Source organism: Sminthopsis crassicaudata, chromosome 6, assembly GCF_048593235.1.
Source record: "Sminthopsis crassicaudata isolate SCR6 chromosome 6, ASM4859323v1, whole genome shotgun sequence".
NCBI lineage: Eukaryota > Metazoa > Chordata > Mammalia > Dasyuromorphia > Dasyuridae > Sminthopsis > Sminthopsis crassicaudata.
Genome location: NC_133622.1, coordinates 84,354,039 through 84,377,000, shown reverse-complemented (window position 1 = coordinate 84,377,000; position 22,962 = coordinate 84,354,039). Strand labels below are relative to the sequence as shown.

General features: G+C 34.9%; 1 protein-coding gene across 3 annotated transcripts in view; it reads right to left on the bottom strand.

Moving 5' to 3' along the window:
- PALLD (palladin, cytoskeletal associated protein) overlaps positions 1 to 22,962 on the bottom strand; it is a 463,990-nt gene that overhangs the window by 264,473 nt on the left and 176,555 nt on the right. For all 3 annotated transcript variants that reach the window (XM_074272636.1, XM_074272637.1, XM_074272638.1), the window contains exons 2-3: positions 20,106 to 20,284; positions 1,242 to 1,308 (exon numbers count right to left, since the gene is read on the bottom strand). In XM_074272636.1, the coding sequence (XP_074128737.1) occupies positions 1,242 to 1,308; positions 20,106 to 20,284 (246 nt within the window). The remainder of the gene's footprint in view (positions 1 to 1,241; positions 1,309 to 20,105; positions 20,285 to 22,962) is intronic.

Sequence of the window (22,962 nt, the reverse complement as noted above, 5' to 3'; positions counted from 1 at the left end):
AAATCTCATTTCTCAAATATATAGAGAATTGAATCAAATTTATTAAAATTTGAGTCATTCCTCAATTGACAAATGGTCTCAGGAAATGGATAGTTTTTAGAAGAAAAAATCAGAGCTATCTATAGTCATATGAAAAATACTCTAAATAACTGTTGATTAGAGAAATGCAAATAATAACTCTGAGGTACTAGCTCACATCTATCAGATTGGCTAATATGACAAAAACAGAAAATTATAATGGGATATGGGAAAACTGGAACATTAATGCATTATTGGTTCAGCTGTGAACATCCTGGAAGGCAATTTGGAACTATGCCCAAAACGCCATAAAACTGTGAATAACCTTTGACCTAGAAACCATTACTAGGTTTGTATCCCAGAGAGCTCAAAGAAACAGGGAAATGACCAATTTGCATAAAAATATTTATAGCAGCTCTTGTATGGTGGCTAAGAATTAGAACTTATGGAATTCCCCATCAATTGGGGAAATCAGTGGGAAAATTGAAAAAGTTATGGTACATGATTGTGATGGAATATTGTTGTGCTATAAGAAATAATGAACAGGTTGCTGTCAGAAAAACCTGGAAAGACTCCAAAGTGAAGTGAGCAGAACCAGGAGAGCATCATTTACAGTAACAGTGATATTGCATAATGATCAATTGTGAATAAATGAGCTATTCTTAACAATATGATGATTCAAGAAAATTCTCACTTTTTGTCTGTAATTTCTTTTGCAACATGGCTAATATGGAAATATTTGTAGAATCTATGTCTCATTGCTTTCTATCTCAAGGAAGGGGAAAGGGAGGGAGAGAGAATTTGGAACTCAAAAATTTAAAAAACAAAGCTACAAATTGTTTTTACATGTTATTTGAAAAAATATATAAAATTTTTCACATAGAAGAAGCATTCATTAAGTGACATGTATATACACATATACACATCTATGTAAATATTGGTAAAATAAAAAAGAACTAAAATACACTTTTTGAAGGGTAGACGACAATTTAAGCCAGAGAGATTATAAGACTTTTTAAAACAGAATTTTAAAGGACACAAGAAGTTCTAAACAGTAGATTCTATCCCAATTCCTCTAATACATTTGCTCTTCTCTGTCATCTCCACTCTGTCATTTATTTTCAAGCTCTGTCATTTTTAATTCTAGAGATTATCTGCATATTATTAATGGAATTAATAGTGATCAGTATGGAGAGGCTATATAGTGCAGAAAAAGTACTTACTGTGGCATATCTCCGGCTTTTGATTTGAAAGTTAAACTTTCACTATCAGAATCTGATGAACTGGCTCCTAAAGGAAAAATAAAAAAGTGCATCTTAATAATAATAATATTTATACAGTATTTTAAGGTTCAGAAAGGAATTTACAAGGATCTTCTTTGAGCTTCACAACAACTCTGAGAGAGAGTTATTATTATTATCCCAATTATACAAATGAAAAAAGTGAGGTTGAAAAAAATGAAATAATTTGCTGGCTTCTAGATAAATTAAAATAAGGCAACAACTTAATCATGGAACATGAGAGTTTTCTAGTACTGGACTGTCACAATTAGACACAATTATGCCATATAACTTTTACTTCATGAGCAGAACCAGGAGAACATTAGGCATGGTAACAGCATTATTGTATGATGATCAACTATGAATGATTTAGATATTCTCAGCCTCAGTCACTCATATTTACACAGTTAATAAATATCTGGGGCTAAAGTCAAATTCAGGTCTTTCTGATAATTAAGTCCAGCACTTTATCTATTGTACTATCTAGCTGTCTCTATATCTTAACAGCTTTTCTATTTGTTTCAGGATCATGTTACTTTGATGCTTGATTCCTAAATTTCAAGTATTTTGACTTGCTTATGCAGTAAAAGAGATAATGTTTCAGGCTGTACTCAGTTGAAGAGTCCTTTTAGAAAAAAAAATTCACATATAGAACTGATTTGGCCAGCTTGGAATGATAAAGAGCAAAGGTTTAGATGCATAATTCTTTCCAAATGATATATTCTTTTTTTTTTTTTTTTTTTTTTTTTTAATTTTTAAAATTTTATTTTTTTATTTATATATTATATTATTATTTATATTTATTTTTTGTTTTTTTATTTTATTTATTTATTTATTTTTTTTTTATTTTATAATTATAACATTTTTTGACTGTACATATGCATGGGTAATTTTTTACAACATTATCCCTTGCACTTACTTCTATTCAGATTTTTTCCCTTCCTCCCCCAACCCCCTCCCCCAGATGGCAAGCAGTCTTATATATGTTAAATATATTACAGTATAATTTAGATACAATATATGTGTGTAGAACCGAATTTTTTGTTGCACAGGAAGAATTGGATTCAGAAGGTAAAAATAACAGTTTACATTCATTTCCCAGTGTTCCTTTTCTGGATGTAGCTGGTTCTGTCCATCATTAATCAATTGGAATTGGATTAGTTCTTCTCTATGTTGAAGAAATCCACTTCCATCAGCATACATCCTCGTACAGTATCATTGTTGAAGTGTATAATGATCTTCTGGTTCTGCTCGTTTCACTCAGCATCAGTTGATGTAAGTCTCTCCAAGCCTCTCTGTATTTCTCCTGTTGGTCATTTCTTATAGAACAATAATATTCCATAACATTCATATACCATAGTTTACCCAACCATTCTCCAACTGATGGACATCCATTCATCTTCCAGCTTCTAGCCACTATGAAAAGGGCTGCCACAAACATTTTGGCACATACAGGACCCTTTCCCTTCTCTAGTAGTTCCTTGGGGTATAAGCCCAGTAGTAGTATGGCTGGGTCAAAGGGTATGCACATTTTGATAACTTTTTGGGCATAATTCCAGATTGCTCTCCAGAATGGTTGGATTCTTTCACAACTCCACCAACAATGCATCAGTGTCCCAGTTTTCCCACAGCCCCTCCAACATTCACCGTTATTTGTTCCTGTCATCTTAGCCAATCTGACAGGTGTGTAATGATACCTCAGAGTTGTCTTAATTTGCATTTCTCTGATCAATAGTGATTTGGAACACTCTTTCATATGAGTGGAAATAGTTTTAATTTCATCATCTGAAAATTGTCTGTTCATATCCTTTGACCATTTATCAATTGGAGAATGGCTTGATTTCTTATAAATTAAAGTCAATTCTCTGTATATTTTGGAGATGAGGCCTTTATCAGAACCTTTCACTGTAAAAATTTTTTCCCAATTTGTTACTTCCCTTCTAATCTTGTTTGCATTAGTTTTGTTTGTGCAGAAACTTTTTAATTTGGTGTAATCAAAATGTTCTATTTTGTGATCAATAATGGTCTCTAGTTCTCCCTTGGACACAAACTCCTTCCTCCTCCACAAGTCTGAGAGGTAAACCATCCCATGTTCCTCCAATTTATTTATGATTTCGTTCTTTATGCCTAAATCTTGGACCCATTTTGATCTAATCTTAGTATGTGGTGTTAAATGTGGGTCCATGCCTAGTTTCTGCCATACTAATTTCCAGTTTTCCCAGCAGTTTTTGTCAAATAATGAATTCTTATCCCAAAATTTGGGATCTTTGGGTTTGTCAAAGATTAGATTGCTATTTTTATTCACTATCTTGTCCTGTGAACCTAACCTATGCCACTGATCAACTAGTCTATTTCTTAGCCAATACCAAATGGTTTTGGTGACTGTTGCTTTATAATATAGCTTTAAATCAGGTACACTTAGACCACCTTCCTCTGACTTTTTTTTCATTAGTTCCCTTGCAATTCTCGACCTTTTATTCTTCCATATGAATTTTGTTGTTATTTTTTCTAGGTCATTAAAATAGTTTCTTGGGAGTCTGATTGGTATAGCACTAAATAAATAGATTAGTTTGGGGAGTATTGTCATCTTTATTATATTCGCTCGGCCTATCCAAGAACATTGAATGTCTTTCCAATTATTTAAATCTGACTTTATTTTTGTGGCAAGTGTTTTGTAATTTTGCTCATATAATTCCTGACTCTCCTTTGGTAGATATATTCCCAAATATTTGATACTATCGACTGTTATTTTGAATGGAATTTCTCTTTGTATCTCTTGCTGTTGGATTGTGTTGGTAATGTATAAAAATCCTGAGGATTTATGTGGATTTATTTTGTATCCTGCGACTTTGCTAAAATTCTGAATTATTTCTAATAGCTTTTTAGCAGAGTCTTTGGGGTTCTCTAAGTATACCATCATGTCATCTGCAAAAAGTGACAATTTGATTTCTTCATTTCCTACTCTAATTCCTTGGATCTCTTTCTCAGCTCTTATTGCCAAGGCTAGAGTTTCTAGTACTATATTGAATAGTAATGGTGATAGTGGGCAACCTTGTTTCACTCCTGATCTTACAGGGAAAGGTTCTAGTTTATCACCATTACATATGATGTTTACTGAAGGTTTTAAATATATGCTCCTTATTATTTTAAGGAATAGTCCATTTATTCCTATACTCTCAAGCGTTTTTAGTAGGAATGGATGTTGGATTTTATCAAATGCCTTTTCTGCATCTATTGAGATGATCATATGGTTTTTATTAATTTGATTATTAATATGGTCAATTATACTAATAGTTTTCCTAATATTAAACCAGCCCTGCATTCCTGGTATAAATCCCACTTGGTCATAGTGTATTATCCTGGGGATGATTATCTGAAGTCTATTTGCTAATATCTTATTTAAGATTTTAGCATCAATATTCATTAAGGAAATTGGTCTATAGTTTTCTTTCTCAGTTTTCGATCTACCTGGTTTAGGTATCAGTACCATGTCTGTGTCATAGAAGGAATTTGGTAGGACTCCTTCAATCCCTATTTTTTCAAATAGTTTACATAGCATTGGAGTTAGTTGTTCTTTAAATGTTTGGTAGAATTCACCTGTAAATCCATCTGGTCCTGGGGACTTTTTCTTAGGAAGTTGGTTAATAGCTTGGTCTATTTCTTTTTCTGAGATGGGACTATTTAGACTACTTACTTCTTCCTCTGTTAATCTGGGCAATCTATATTTTTGAAGGTATTCTTCCATTTCTTTTAAGTTATCGAATTTATCGGCATAAAGTTGAGCAAAGTAGCTCCTAAGTATTGTTCTAATTTCCTCTTCATTAGTGGTGAGTTCACCCTTTTCATTTTCAAGACTATCAATTTGCTTTTTCTCTTTCCTTTTTTTAATCAGGTTTACTAAGGGTTTGTCTATTTTGTTGGTTTTTTCATAAAACCAACTCTTAGTTTTATTAATTAATTCAATAGTTTTTTTACTTTCAATTTTATTAATCTCACCTTTTATTTTTTGAATTTCAAGTTTTGTGTTTGTCTGGGGGTTTTTAATTTGTTCCTTTTCTAGCAATTTTAGTTGTAAACCCAATTCGTTGGCCCTCTCTTTCTCTATTTTATGCAGGTAGGCCTGTAGAGATATAAAACTTCCCCTAATTACTGCTTTGGCTGTATCCCACACATTTTGGTATGATGTCTCATTATTGTCATTTTCTTGGGTGAAGTTATTAATTATGTCTATGATTTGCTGTTTTACCCAATCATTCTTTAGTATAAGATTATTTAGTTTCCAATTATTTTTTGGTCTATTTTCCCCTGGCTTTTTATTAAATGTTATTTTGATTGCATTATGGTCTGAAAAGGATGCATTTACTATTTCTGCCTTACTGCATTTGATTTTGAGGTTTTTATGCCCTAGTATATGATCAATTTTTGTATAGGTTCCATGAACTGCTGAGAAGAAAGTATATTCCTTTCTGTCTCCATTTAGCTTTCGCCAAAGATCTATCATATCAAACTTTTCTAGTATTCTATTTACCTCTTTGACTTCTTTCTTATTTATTTTGTGGTTTGATTTATCTAATTCTGAGAGTGCAAGGTTGAGATCTCCCGCTATTATAGTTTTGCTATCTATTTCCTCTTGCAGCTCTCTTAATTTCTCTTTTAAGAATTTAGATGCTGCACCACTTGGTGCATACATGTTTAATATTGATACTGCTTCACTATTGATGCTTCCCTTTAGCAGGATATAATGCCCTTCCTTATCTCTTTTAATTAGATCAATTTTTGTTTTTGCTTGATCTGAGATGAGGATGGCTACTCCTGCTTTTTTGGTTTTGCCTGAAGCATAATAGATTCTGCTCCACCCTTTTACTTTTAGTTTGAATGTCTCATCCTGTTTCAGGTGTGTTTCCTGTAAACAACATATAGTAGGATTCTGACTTTTAATCCAGTCTGCTAACTGCTTCCTCTTTATGAGGCAGTTTGCCCCATTCACATTTATGGTTAGAAGGACTAATTCTATATTGCTTGCCATCCTATTAACCCCTGCTTAAGCTTTTCCCCTTTCCTTCCCTTTTACCCTCCTATCCAGTATTAAACTGGTAAACACCACTTGCTTTTCACAGCCCTCCCTTTTTAGGATCCCTCCCCCACCTTAAAGATCCTCCCCTTATTTTACCCCTTTTCCTCGAAATTACTGTATTCCCTTCCCCTTAGCTTACTCCTTCCCTTTCACTTTTCAATGAAGTGGAAGAAGTTTCACCATAAATCGAATATGTCAATTGATACACGCTATGTTCATCTCCCTCCTTTCTTTCTCTCAGATATAATAGGTTACCTTTGCCTCTTCATGAGATGTAGTACCACCACTTTATACTTTTTTTATGATATAATCTCCTTTCCACCTCTAGTTTCTAAGACAAATTGTACATATGTTCTTTACATATTTTTTTGACAGAAGTATAGTTCTCAAGATTTCTTTTTACCTTTTTTAGAAGTCTCTTGAGTTCTGTATTTGAAGATCAAACCTCTTATGTAGGTCTGGTTTTTTCATCAAAAATAGATGGAATTCATTTATTTCGTTAAATGTCCATCTTCTTCCCTGGAAAACGATGCTCATTCTTGCTGGGTAAGTTATTCTTGGCTGCATACCAAGTTCCTTAGCCTTTCGGAATATCATGTTCCAGGCCCTGCGTTCTTTTAATGTGGACGCTGCTAGATCCTGTGTTATCCTTATTGTGGATCCTCCATATCTGAATTGTTTTTTTCTAGCAGCTTCCAATATCTTTTCCTTTGTCTGATGGTTCTTGAACTTGGCCACTATATTTCTTGGCGTTTTGATTTTAGGGTCCCTTTCAGTAGGTGATCGATGAATTTTCTCAATGTCTATTTTACCCTCTGTTTCCAAAACGTCTGGGCAGTTCTCTTTGATAATTTCCTCGAAAATGGTGTCCAAGCTCTTTTTTTCCTCCCATTTTTCAGGGAGTCCGATTATTCTCAAATTGTCTCTCCTGGATCTGTTTTCCAGGTCTGTTGTCTTTCTGGTAAGGTACTTGACAGTCTTTTCAATTGTTTCATTTCTCTGGTTTTGCTTGACTCCCTCTTGGTTTCTCCTTGAGTCATTCATTTCTACTTGTTCCAGTCTAATTTTCAATGATGTATTTTCTTCACTCACTTTTTTTATATCTCTTTGTAATTGTCCAATTGAGTTTTTATCTTCTATGGAATTTTTTTCCATTGTATCCATTTTATTTTTTAGAGAGCTGATTTCTTTTTCCAGCTCTCTAATCCTGTTTTCCTTGGACAAATGATATATTCTTTTCACTCAAAATACTCATGATCACACATAGAGCTTTAATGAATATGAGGTCAAAGGTATGCTAATAACTGGCTCCCCTTCCCATACCCCTATCTATGACACACTTCTAAATTTAATTTACATTATTAACATCTTGTATAGATGATTAAAAAGAATCCACAAAAAAATAATGAGGAGTAAATGTTCACACTGAAAATTTAACAATTGGTTCTCAAAAGTCTATATGAATAGGCTTCAGGAAACTTGCTTGAGGGCTCATAACAACCCTTCTAGAGATTCTAGAGGTTTTAGATCTATGTTCTATCTTAGGATCATAGATAGTGAGATGAAAAGAACCTCAGAAAACATCTAATCCAACATCCTCATTTTATGGATGATAAAGTTGAGTGACTTCTGTTTAAAATATTACTGCATATTTTAAATGAAAATTTACTTTCTTAAATTAAATATCAAATTTCCTAGAATTCTGTCAACTAAGCTTGTTAAAATTGGTCCTTCAACAAACATTTATTAAATGATTACTCTATAGAAAACACTCTGTTGAGGAAGATATAAAGTCTAATTAAGACACTGCAGTGTCTAGAGGACAAGACATTTACTGAAATGACAGATTACAAAATATATAGTTGATCCTTTTTCTTTCTATAGGTAAGGAAACTGAGGCTTGGATTCCTTAAAGACCTTTAATTGGCTATGACTACTTAGCCACTGAGTGGGAGAGGAGAGCTCTAACTGAACGACACTGATTCTATGTTATCTTGATTACTATTCAGAAATGCTCAAGTGACTGTTTATGAGAGGTAAAAGTTATTTTAAACTTTCCTCTTTCCTTTGAAAGGAGTATTGCTCAGGATCCATACCATAGATCGCTCATTTCCAAGGCCCAATTATCTGGCTTCTAGATAAATTAAAATAAGGCAACAACTTAATCATGGAACCTGAGAGTTTTCTAGTACTGGACTGTCACAATTAGACACAATTATGCCATATAATTAAGTTTTACTTCATGAGCAGAACCAGGAGAACATTGTGCATGGTAACAGCATTATTGTATGATGATCAACTATGAATGATAGATATTCTCAGCCTTCAATGATAGAAGACAATTCCAAAAGACTCATAATGGAAAATGCTATCCACACCTAAGAAAAAGAATTGATGAAGTCTGAATGGAGATCAAAGCATACTGTTTCTCACTTTTTTCCTTTTTTTTCTCCTTTTGGTCTGTTTCTGATTTCACAACATGACAATATGGAAATGTTTTATGATTACACATAATTACCTATATCAAATTGCTTCCTACGTTAAAGAGGGGCAGATAAGGGAGAGGAAGAGAAAATTTGGGACTCAAAAATAAAAATAATGAATAGTAAAAATTGTCTATGTGTAATTGGGAAAATATGATCAAAAAGTTCTATTTTACCATATTTTTATAAGAACCAAAACCAAATTGGTCATCTTATATCTGAACATCAGTGAACTTTGTTTCAAGAGATAAGTGGACAAAGAGATTTCACTGATAATAAAGCTAAATATAAGGGCAAGAATTCAGTTTAATGAGTTCTTTTAGGGCAGTAATATGTAACTGATGCCCCTTAAATCATTCATTATTTGGGTGATGGATATTAAAGAGCATATTGATCCTTAAAAAGTAAGCTTTTTTTTTCAGCATTATCTTCTTCCTGAGCTTGATTCTTACCTTTCATTTATCTATTTTTATTTTAAAAAATTTTTATTCTTATTTTTTAACTTAAAATTTTCAGGTTTGGGCTTCTGATATCACTGAAAATGGTTCAATTCAATTCCCCTAAAATACTGGCTTCCTATAAGGGAGATAGTAGCATCAGTCACTTTTCCTATGTTCGTAGTCAACCAATAAGCATTTATTAAGCAACTACTTAGTTCCAAGAACTGTGTTGGATAATGGAGATATGAGCCAAAAGTAGAATAGTCCTTTTTCTCACTCACATGTAAGATATAGGATTATTTTGTGGAAAATATACTACCAGTTAGAGAGGATTGAGAAGGACAGAACGGGACATATCTTACCTAAGACCTATTAATGGATCCTGAGTCCAGATCTATTTCTGCATTGATAAAGAAGGAACTTAGCACCTAGCGGTGAATGGTGTTTGAACTAAGCTATGAAAGAATCTAGTGATTATAGATGTGAGAAAGGAGTACATTTCAGGCATGTGGCACAGTCAGTGTTTAGAGTTGAGAAATATAACACTGTAAATGAGTAACAAAAAGGACAGTTTGTCTGGAGCATCATATATATGAAGGGAAGCCATGTATAATAAAGCTGAAAAGGTGGGTTGAGCCGGGTTGAAAAGGGCTTTAAATGACAAACAGAGGAGTTTATGTTTTTTCCAGAAGCAATAATAAAGAGTCCTGGTGCTTACTGAATAGGGGAGTGACAAGGTCATATCTGTTCTTTTGGAAAAATCACTTTGACAGTTTTGTAAAAGACAAATTTAGAAAAGGAAGAGATGAGGTAGGGAAATCAATTACAAGTCTATGAGAGATGTAGCCCAATGTTCTGCCCTCAATTTCTTTTCTTTTTTCTTGTCTTGGAAATGTCATTCATTGAATGAGAATGACTGGCCCTGTCAATAGAGGGAAAGGGATAGAGATATTACAGAGGTTAAATTAATAAGATTTGACAAGTATTTGGGTATAATATCAATAACTACCATTCATAGAGCACTTTAATGTTATAAAGCACTTCACAAATTATTAACTCATTTGATCTTCACAATAAGTTCAGGAAGTAGTATTACCCATCCCATTTTACAGATGAGGAAATGGAGGCACAGAAAGCGACTTGCCCAAAGTCACACAATTAAGAAACATCTGTGATAAGATTTGATCTCTAGGCAAGTGACAACTCTTATTCTCAGTTTCTACATCTGTGAAATGGGGATAATAATGGCAGCTACCTCACAGGCATGTTATATGAATCAGATAAGACATGTAAGATGCTTAATGTGTTCTATAAAGGTTAGTTATTTAATGTCAATACAGACCTTGAGTCTGTTAATTTATCTAGTCCCCAGAACTTTGGTGATGCTGCACACTACAGATTCACCACAATCAATACAGGGAGATAGATAGGATTCCTGTAGCTAAGGAAGAGGGAGATTAACAGTCCAGGTAGGGGTAACAGGATGACAATCATCAAAACCAGTCCTCATCGCACTGTGGAACCTTAGACACTATGGTGACCTACCTGCAGCTTTCGAGTTACTGCATTACCCCAATTTGATGCTTACCTTGGAACCAGGGTAAGTTTCTTGTCCTCTACATGGAGGAATTTCCCAAGAGTCTATCCTTGGTTTTCTTGGCTTTACTCTATTTCTTCCTTCTCTTTTTCCTTCCCTTCTTCCTACCTGCTTGCTTGTAGCACTGCTTTGAGATAATGCTATTCTTTTTTTTTTTTTTTAAATAAATCTTCACTGGATTCCCAAAGTTCATGGAATAAAAACTTAAGCCCTCAATTTGACATTCAAAGCTTCCCACTATCTTTCCCCAAATTAACTTTTCTAGGCATTCCCCACTAGCTTGATATTGGTGGGAAAATGGGTAGAACCTGAGACTTGGAGGTAGAAAGATTTGAAATTAACAGCCTTCCTCAGATACTGATTAGCTGTGTGATAATGAGCAAGAGTTACTTGGTCCTTCTCAGTTTCATTTTGCTCAAATGTAAAAAGATTAGTGCCTACCTCTGAGGGTTATTATGAGGATCAAAACAAATAAAAATTGTAAAGCACTTTGCATAACTTAAAGTGCTATCTAAACATTATCCATAATGATGTGTCATCATGATTATTATTATTATTAGTTTATGGTTATTGAGTTGTTTCAGTGGATCCAACTCTCCATGATCCCATTTGGGGTTTTCTTGGCAAGGATAAAAGAGTGGTTTGCCATTTCCAGTTCAATTTCCAGATGAGGAAACAAAGGCAACAAGTTAAGTGACCGACCTACCCAGGGTCACACAGCTAGTAAACATCTGAGGCCAAATTTGAACTCAGGTCCTCCTGACTCCAGGGTCAGCACTCTATCCACACCACTATTTTGATGCCATTGTTGTTTTTCTTATTATTATTGTATAATTAATTGTGTGACCCTGGGCAAGGCATTTAAACTTTTTCAGCTTCAGTTTCCTAATTTGTAAAATTGGGATTATAATAGCACCTGTCTCCTGGGTTCAAATGAGATATTTGTAAAGCACTTTATAAACTTTAAAGTGCTATATAAACATATGAGTTTATATTAGTAAACATATTCTGTGATTCCAGCAAATTGTTCCTTTTATACATCTTATATTTCTCCCCTCTTCCTGGTTTTATGTATATTGTTCTTTTGACCAAGGACATCTCCATTTTAGCTGCTTGAAATTCAGTGCATTCTTTAGGACCTGCTTCCAATTTCCAATACTTCCAATTCTTGAAGTCTTCTTTAATGACCCCACTGGGAGGCAATCTCTCCCTTAGCTAAACTCTGATGGCCTTTGGTACAATTCCTATGATACTTGTCACATACTGCCCTGTATTTATCTTCACTTATACACATCCTTGAGGCTAAGGACCATGTCTTAGTTATCTTTTATCACTCACAGCACCTAGCATGAATGGATGGAGTTTGATTTGGAAGTAGTGGGGGAAAAGGACCAGAAAGGTAAATTGAAGTTAAATTACAGAGAAAGTGGAAAGTCAAGATACAGAATTTGTCCTGTAGGGATCTGCAGAGATACTGAAGATTTCTGAGTAGAGGAATGATGATATATAGAATTAATTCATGGGTCTGAGGAAGAAGCAGAAAAGTCATGTAAAAAAAACTAGGTCTGTTTTATGAACAGGCACAAGGTAATAAGGACAATAATAATGAAAATAAAAGAAGTTTAATATCACAAAGGACAGAGAGGACAAGATAACTTATGGCATGGGAAATAAAGATGAGGAGGGAGAAAATAATTACTCAGATTTCTAGGTTATGTAATTGAGAAAAGTATTGATTTCTTTAACAGCAATAAGGGAGTCAGGAAGAGCAATTATGGAAGATAATATCTTATTTTGGACATGTTGAGTGTGCAGGGATAATGGGTTATACAGGTGGAAATGACCAAAGGGAATTTGGACATGGGTGATGGGACTTTAGAGAAAAGTTGAACCTAGAGATATAGATTTAGAAATCATTCACATAAACAGAATAGTAGTAGCTATGGGAGTTATTATCAAAGGAAAGAAAAACAGAAGGCTTCAGAAAAGGTCTGTGGGGGTTGTAGGAAAGAGAAAAAGATGGTAGCAAAAGGAGCTGAGAAGGAATAGTCAGAAAGATTGGGGGAAAACCAAGGAAAGAAGGAGTGTGTCTATATGAATGTAATTGAATATTATTGTTCAGTAAGAAATGATTAGGAGGGGAAATTCAGAAGAATGAGGAAAGATTTGTATGAGCTGAAATAAACAGAACAAAGAGAACTATGTACACAATGATTGCAATCAATCCTCAAGCATTAATCAAGCACTTAATGAGTGCCAGGAGCTGTACTAAGTGCTAGAGACCCAAGTGTAAAGAACAAAACAAATCTTACTCTCAATGAATTGACATTCTCAAGTAATGGACAGGTAGTTAAAAAGACTTTGAACTTTGAATTATTGAAGGTTGTAGAAAAGAAATGAGGAAATTTGACTCATCCCTGATGCATCAGGGGTGGGAATAGTAGGACCAAATTTTTTATTCATTGTCTAGTTGGGATATGTTTAGTTAATTACTTTTCTGTGTCACGAAAGAGGGTTCAAATTGGAGGGGAAATACCGCCCTTCTGATAAAGACAAAAGGTATTAAAAAAAAAAGGATTGAAAAAATGGTAAATAATAATGAATGTTGCAAAGATCCGGGAGGATGAAGGCTTGGATCAGATGACTTCTTGGAAGCAACCCTAGTCTGATAAATTATCTGATCTTTGATCTTTGGTTGTTAGGAAGTCATTGGAGATTACTGAGAGCCTTTATTAGGGTGGTTAGGGCTGAAGCCCAGGGGATACTGTGGTAGCTATGGCACTTGTCCAATCAACACTGTCTCTTGCTGTTGACATGGGCACGCAAATAGATTATTCTTACCTAACTTCAAATATTTAAAACATACAATTGTAGGGTAGCACTGGAAAAAAGGTGACATTTTATCTGTATTTTAAGAACTATTTCTGCTTCTTTTTCTTTCTTCCTATTTCTTTCTTTCAGCAAAAGCTGATACATAGAAACAGGCAGTATTTGGTAATTTTTTTTTGGAAGGGAAACAAAGTAGAATAAACAAGGCTTCTCTGGGTTTTCCACACACCTGCCCATCCCCAGTCAAAACTCAATGTCACCTTTCATCTCAGGTGACAAGGCAGCTTCTGTCGGAGGTGGTAGATCGAATCCCCTTATCTGTGCCAACATTCTCATAGGGTGATTTCTTCCTCCTTCCCCATTCTACCTTCTCCCTTTCGTCATCTGCTTTGCACCTGCTGTCCAGGGCAACATCTCAGGTGTCAGGCTAGCTCTTTCTTTAGTGTTTGTATGCCATTCCTTGAGCTTGAGGACAGAGAGACAAATTAGAAGGCAAATTCTGCCTTCTTTCACTGTAGCTTTTATAGCAATAGATTTATGTGCCTGAACTAGAATATCTTCAAACACTGTTTTCCTGAAGTAAAACAGAAACTTTAAAGAATATGTTGGTGCTCTTCCCCAACCCCTTGCATCATGGTTATTTTCTAACAAGCTCCACTCCCATAAATTCTTTTTTTGGAATAAAAAAATGGTAAAACAAAAGAAAATCAGCATTCTCTATGCATAGATTCCCCTTCCCTCCCCTGAGATGTGGAAAGTAGTTTTTAAAGTGTATTTTAAAAGCTATTATTTATTTAAGATGATTTTATATTTAATTAGCCATAGATTAATAGCTAACAGATACCTTAGGTTAATTTAGTCTAACTTCCTCATTTTATGGATGGGAAAACTGAGGCCCAGAGAGATTAAACAATTGTCTCATGGTCACAGAACTAGTTAAGCTGAAAAGCCAGTGTTTGACCTGAGATACCATAAACTTGAGCACTCTGTCCACTCTGCTTGTTGTTGCTGACAAAATGAGGGTTTTCTACTCTGGGCATGAAAATTGGGAAGGAATCTAGAGTTAACCTATCTCTGGAATACTAGTGCTTAGTGAAGAACGATATTCCTTTTGGGTAAAGGAGAGCTAGAGATAAGTATCAACAGACTTTCTTTTCCTTAGCTTTTCAAGGAAGTATTTAATATAATAAAAGTCAATCATCTAGTTGCAACCTCAAGCTATAATACTTAGTTTTTCCTGAGGATAACTGCCAAGGAGTTGTTCCTCCCCCTCTTTTAAATACTTTTTAATGCCAACTATCTAGAAAAATAAAAGACTCAATGGCATTCTTTTTCATTTGAAATGTATTTCCTTTTGTGTATATTCTCTCCTCTCAGTTTGAATAGCAAGTATGATTTTTCTGTTCTCCTCACTTGTCTCAACCTGATAGTTTCCTTTTATTCTCTGAATGATGTCAAGGTTTTCAGAAGCAAGAACCACTCTGAAAGCATGGAGAAACATAAATACTCTCAAAATGGGAGCACTTATCATTAAACATAATTAACTTATATTCTTATTATTTATAATATACATAATTTTTCATTGAATATAATACTTTTTGCCTTTTCTCCCTAAGCATTCAAGTTCTACAGAAGGGTTGCTGTGGCCTTGATGAACAGTTTCATTGGCAACAGTTTATTCTGTCAGCAAGGGGAATGATTTAAGCCACAGAATCCCATCTCATGACCTCAGTTTGAGAGTAAAAATATTTGCCCTGGAGGGAGTTAACTTCAGTATTAGTGAGTTAATTTCAATGGTCAGTGCAAGTATGTACAATGTTAGAAACCTATACATTCATGCTCTTCCCCTGATGCCAAAAGACTTGTTCATTATTATAGATGATACACTACTTGGATTTTTTTGCCTTTGTACCTTCGCTCATGTTACCATTTTTCTTCTTTTTATTAGCCATGACATCGGACAAATCACTAAACCTCTTTGTCTGTAAAAAAGGGGGTTTTGAATAGATGACATTGAAGGTTCTGAATCTATCATCTTTGCCCGAACAAATCTAACTTGCTCCACAAGAATGGACTCAGATCTAACCTCTATAAGATGTTCCTTGCACATCCTAATCTAAAATTTCTTTCCTTCCTTTCTTGTGTTAATTTTTAATTTTTTTGGAGGGTTATATATTTATTCAGTATATTCTTCTACATGCACATGTTTTTGTCCCCAATAGAACATACAAAGTAAGAATTGTTCCTAGCTTTGTATCTAGATCCCCAATGCTGAGCACTGTTTATCACAAGAAAGTGCTTAATAAATACTTGCTGATCAAAGTAATGTCATTTGTCTCTGAATGCCAATAGCAGTTACTGTCTTCACAGTTCCTCTGATAAATGATAATATACAATCTTGTAATGTCTGTTACCTTGATCTCACATAATTCTTTGAGTGTCATTTAACTTTTGCCATGTTAACATTGTGCTTATGCAATTCCAGTCTTTTTGTTTTGTCTCCCCAGCTAGACTACAATACTTTAGAGTCCTAGTTTGAATTTTTCTCTAAGTACTTGTGGCTAGCTTTGTGGTAATATCTACTGATTCTTCAATCTTTCATTGCATGCCCCTATTATTTAACTGCTTGAATCTTATACTTTAATTATTTAAAAATCTATGATTCTTTGGTTTGGATATTCTTTCCATCTATCCATGAAGCCATTCCTTATTCAACTGTTTAATGGATATCTGTGGCTAAAGCAATTCATCACATAGTGGTCTAAATAAATCACATAGTGATCCTTTTCAAACTTAGCTAGGTTGGTCCTTGGAGGACAACAAAGAGCTGGATGACATGCCAGTACCCAAAGCCTTTTCAGTTTGTGGTGTCCTGGCACAGCTAACAATTCAGTTCAAGATGGTTCAAAAATTCCAGTATTTAAAAACCCAGGGTCCCTTCCATGTGGTGATGAGACACTGAAATAGGGCTTAAAGGTGAGCTGTATAAACAGAGCCAAAATCGGGTTTCCAGTGAATGCTTTTGACCTGTCAGAGAGCTTTCTGATTCAAAAGTTATATTTGATATTCTCTAATGGATTTGGTACAACTCTATGTTGACATACTAATGGTGGAGGCATGTTAGACAGTAATTCAGTGGGAATAGATCTGAGTCTGATTTAGCCCTGATGGAAATGAAACATGAAAATTATGGCAAAGTAGGTCTTCACTTTGAGTCATACAGCAAAACTAAGAGAAGTATCAATGCTTCTCTCACATTTCACATAATTGGACTTGTGGATTCTAACATGCTGTACTTGTCAGCTGTCTGACATTATTTTGCATATTTTGTAAGACCAACTGAATCATTTTTCTAAGGCATTTAACCTTGGACCTGAGAGATATGATGGATGGTTAAATCTCCATCTCCGCTACTCCCTCCTACTCCCTTCATACCTAACCTGTCTAAACGCAGTATGCAGTGATTAGAGCCCCTAACCCCTGATGGTTGTTTGGCAACTGAAGTCAGATCAGTGCTTCCATGTGGAAAAGGGTACATGGGAAAAAAGCTAATGGCCTTTGTTGGAAGGCCACAGGGGGCATGGAACTGACCCAACACATAGATGAACAGGAATAGACTCTTCCAAGTCATCATACGTCATACTGTCAATCTGTCAGCTTTCATTTAGAAGCAGTAGATGCCACGATGAAAAATGTTCTGTGCTTAGAGTCCCTGAATCTACTTACCAATACTGGATAATTCAGGATTGTAGAAGAAGGCAAAAAATAAAAATAAAAATGTCCAACATGGTAAGTTTGCAAATAAATGAATAAAAAACCATTTATTAGGCACTTAGTATGTGCATTCATTAGTGCTAAGTGCTGGACACATAAATGCAAATAGAAAGACAGTTCTTTTTTCAAGAAGCTTATACATAAGGGGGTGCACCATTGAGCAATTAGGTAGCTCAATGGATAAGAGTGCTGGGCCTGAAGTTGAGAAGATCTCAGTTCAAGTTCAGGCTAAAACACTAGCTGGACAAGTCACTTAATCTCAGTTTACCTTAATCTGTTGGAGAAGAAAATGGCACATATGGACACAACTGAACAACCATAAACTATGGAGTATGGCTTTGGGTTGGTGATGGTGAAGATGGTGAATGGAGCCATAGGACAAATCATTGACATATACATTTCAGGAATGATATAATTGTTGTAATTATTCTTCCCAAAAGTAGAAATGGAAGGGAGGGAAGGCTAGAGGCATAGCATAAGATGGTATAAAGAAGGCTAGAGAATCAATCCCAACCTAAGAAAGACTACTATTGGCATAATGTGTTTACATTTAACAGCTGTGATACTGGGATATCTTTGGCACATTTTGGTACGTTTGGTACATTTTAAAATAATCCACCATGACTCTCTTCCATATCTGTTCTTGTTGAGACATGAGAGCAAGGATGAATATCATTGAATTTAGGAAATTGGTAGGGTAGGGTCTTTATGATCCTAAGGCAAATAGATTGACCTGTCCAGGTTCACATAACTACTACTCCCTATTAGATAAACTCCTTGAAAGCAGGAACTGTCTTTTTATTTGTATTTATACATCCATCACTTAACACAAATGCATGGCTCTTACCAAGGCCTCCATAGGTCATCTTGGGAGGCAGTAGGTAGAATGTTGGATAGGGAATCATAGGTAGGACCTGAATTCAAATACCAGTGCTATGACTAACTAACTAAGTCACTTTATCTCTCTAGGACTCAATTTCTTCCTCTGTATAATGAGGGGATTGGTCTAGTTGAACTCTAAGGTCTCCTTCTGGCTCCAAATTTATGCTGTTATGATTTTGTGACTTAATGATTCCTTCCATTCCCCACCCAATTTTTGCATCTGAGGAAACTTAGATAAAGAAAGCCTTAAAAACCTTAAGCCATGGTCATATGGCTAATAAGAAAACATGTGAATAAAACTATATCATTTCTCTTGCAGATCAGGGCTCTTCCTACTATATCACATTCATGATAAGAGGATTATAGATCAAGAGTTGGAAAGAACTTGAGAGAGCAACTCCCTCATTTTAGGAAACAGAGATCCATAGAAGAAAATGACTGCTCAGAGTTAGTCAGCTAAGTAGTGGCAGAGCCAAGATGGGAATCCAGGTTCTCTGCCTTCAAAATAAGAAATTCTGTAGCTTACACCACAACATTTCAAGCAATTTAAATGATCATAATTAAGTTTGTTTCATTTTATCCACAGCATTCTCAAGGCTACTACCCATGCTATGACTTAACCTCATAATGTGGACTTTGTTGACAATACATGAAATCCATTCTTTGATTCCCAGTCTCTTATTAAAGGCACAGTTTACAGACAGAGCATAAATATTAGGCAAAGGCGATTACTTTCAGAAGAAAAATATGTCTTGCCCGCTCTTAGGAAACCGGTCTGAGAGTATATGCAAATGAGAATATTAAATAAATTCATTTCTGAATATTTGCTATTTCTTCTTCCACTTTTTTTTTTTTTTTTAAAGAGAATGAAAAACTCTGAGGGCAATTATCTGGTGAAAAGTTCAAAATTCAGGTAATGGTGACTTTAGGGACTTCCCTTTTCTTCCTGAACTTCAACTATTAAATTTTATAAGACAACCAATTACCAGGCCATGGACCAATCTATATAGTGGATTTTCCTGATTTCAGGAACATTTTAAAAAAGGCAATGTTTTATGCTTTTCAGAGAGATTGGCTCCAAATGTTTTGAATTATATTATTGTTGATAAAATGTTATAATAAATTTAATAGACCACACTTTGCCTTCAAGGTTATCACTCCCCTCACTACTTTACAAATACAAAGTTATGCCAAAAATGATGTTATTTTAGAGAACAATAGAGCCATAATTGAAGGGAGGAAAATGCCTAGGGTGTAATGAAAATATAGGAAAAACCCATTACAATCTTCTACCTAATAGTGAATTCTTCTGTATGTCCCTGGGACTCCTTACTTCTCATCCCTTCATCAAGAATTTTATAATTTAAAATAATTATAGACACAGTGTTTTAAGCGTGGCCTTGTTTTGAATTCACTAGAGAAAGATTAAAATAATTCTTTATATTTAGTAGTGTGTGCCTTGATGTGAATGTTAACAAAAATGTTTCAAATTAAGAGGATCAAACTCAAGAAAATGAGACATGTATCTGACATTCTCACCATTGGGCTTTCAAAGGTTTTCTTTCACATTATATTTGTTTGTTTAGTGGAAATAGGTTTGGATCAGAACAGTGGTCATAACTTAGCTATCAAATGGTTATAATTAGAAAAGTATTTGAGCCTAGAAGCTGTATACTGCATACACCCAAGTTTTAGCTTGGGAGTTTTCAACATTTTCCTTCTCCTTACCTTCAATGAAGACTTCAGCAGATGTTGTATCTGAACCACTAGGATTTGTAGCCAGGCAAGAGTAACGTCCTGTGTCGTCCTCGAAAGCCTCTGCAATGATGAGGGTATGGAGACCTCCGCTCTCACACTGAATCTGGATGTCTGGGGAGTTCTGAAGCTCTTTTCCTTCACAGAACCATCTGTAGGTCATATGGAATATGAAGGACAGAGCAGAAAAAAATAGTTATGTTTAAAACAAGGTAGAAGTGAAAGTCCAGATGCCATATAATGAGATACTAGTTTGATATGAAACTACACAGATATTACCAATGAGAATATCAGTTCTGGACTGCACTCTTGCATAATTGGGGAAAATATGTAGTCTTTCCCCAGAAAATACTTTTTTTTGTAGACTTTCCTTGTCAGTCAATCTCCATTTAAAAATATGGGATGTCAAACCCCTAAAATAACATAGTCTTATAGAATATGAACAAAAATTTAAAATGCTTTGAAAAAGGAAAATAATTGGGTTCTACCAATACACATCTCATAATTTTATGATTAGAAAAAACTAAAACAAATACTTCTTTAACTGATTACAATTTAATCAAATAAGCAAATGAAAATAATTAGGAGAGAGTAGCTATAACCTTACTATTCCTGTCAAAATTCAGTCTATAGCATTTTCCACAACTCTAGGCTATACAATTAGCCTAGAAATACCAGATGTAATTTCTTCCACATTTCTGTTACTTTGAAAAGTTTCTAGTAGGCTACATGACCTTGGAGACTTTATATAGACACAGAGTCTAAGTTGTAATTCATTCTTACTGGTCAGCTCTTTTCCTTTCCCAAACAACCAGAAACCTGGTGGGGCTGATTCTAGAGGGCCTCAGGTTTTTTTTTTTTTTTTTTTTTTTAATACAGACAGAATTAACTAGCATTCTCCACTTCTCTCAGTCTCTTTGTCTGTCTCCCTTTCTCTCTGTCTTCCTCCCTCCCTTTCTTGCTGTCTCTTTTCCTTCTTCCTTTTTTCCCTCCCTCCCTCCCCCTTCTCTCTTTCTTCTTCTCTTTTCCCCTTCTTCCCTCTCTCCTCTTTCTCTCTCTCTTCCCTTTTCTCTGTCTCTCTGTCTCTCCCTCTCTTTTTCTCTCTTTCTCTGCCTGTCTCTCTGTCTCTATTTTCCTCTGACTCTCTATCTGTCTCTCTCTTCTCTTTCCTCCTCCTTTTATCCCTCCCATCCCTTTACAATTTTCAACTTCCCCTTTCATTCTATAAAATGAAAAAAGTAGCTGTGATCCTAAAAACTTGCCAACTCTGATTTATTTTAAAAGAAATACAAAGGAATTTGCCACTTGACACAAACAAAAGAGCTTAAGTCCCTTTTGACACATTGTCCATTTAACTACTAATCACTTCTTCGAGATTTTCCTTGAGACTAATCTTTCACTGAATTCTTGGTCTTGGAATCCTTTCCTGAAAATTTAGTATTTAGGGACTTAATCTGTAGCCTTCCCTATATTTAAGGAAGTGTAACACAAGTACACTGTCTGCTTTAAAGTAATAGTAGAATATTCTTAACAATAACACTGGTAAATAATGCAAAGGAACTTGTTAATATGGTATTTCTATTTGGTAGAAACTTTAGAGACATTTTTAAAGATGAATATTTGCTACTGATAGAAGAACAGAATGGATATAAAAATTAAGGATCAAAGTATTGCCAATTATCATCCTTCTAAATAACTGGAAGATGTGATATATGCTAGTGGTACATCTTGTGAAACATGTTTTGTTATCAACTTAGAAGACAGTACTTCCAGATTTCAAGGTCTAATTCAAGTTGTCTTTCTTCGAATCCTGTATTATTTTCTCTGCTCTTTCCATTCCCACTGCTACTGTCCTAATCCAGTCCTTATTACCTCATGCTTGGACTATTACAGTAGTCTTCTCACTGCTCCCCCTGCTTTCCAACTTGCCCAATCCATCGTACACACCAAATGTGAGATTAATCTGCCTAAAATATGCTCTCACACATATCACTCCTCTACTCAAAAGCTTCCAATGGCTCCTCATTGGCCATAAAATAAATCCTAACTCTTTAGTTTGGCCTTCAAATACCTACCAAATCTGGCTCCAGTCTAACTTCTCTCCCTGACAGGTATATTCTGCTCGGATCTACTCATTGTCTCTTAAATATTCTATGTGATTGCATACAGCTTTAGAATACCATTCCTTTCCTCTCCACTTATATAAATCCCATCAATCTTTCAAGGTACTGGACAAGTACCACCAAGACCAATGAATTTCCTTACAATCAGGTCAGAGTTCTATAAATTGTCTCTGAAGTCCTAAAGCAGTTTTATTATTCACACATTTGTTTGGTAATTAGCATAACTTTATATATTTCTGTATATGTACTTTTTTGCTATTCAGACATTTATTTGGTAATTAGCATAATTTTATATATTTATGTATATGTACTATTTCTTTTTTTTTTTTCATTGCTTCAGGTTGAATTTATTGTTTCAAAGTCTATAGGGAAAAAAAAACAACTATGCACAAAAAGCCGTATTGGGGACAAATTGGAGATAAACAATGGATAGTAAGAAGAAAGTCTGACAAGGCTTCTTTCAAGAGATGGGATTTTGACTGTAACTTAAAGAAAGCCAGAGAAAACAGGAGGCAGAGATGAGAAAGGGGTAGAGAAGCCTGTGGGGAATGGCCTCAGTTTTCCTCTCTGCAAAGCTTTGAGGTAAAAGTTATAGCTGGGGGTGCAGCAGACCAGGATAATTTTGAGAAGGGATGAAAAGATATTGAATTGTCACTTCAGTGAATGGGGTAGTGAGCTAAATATGGAGGAGGAAAAGAACTGACTTG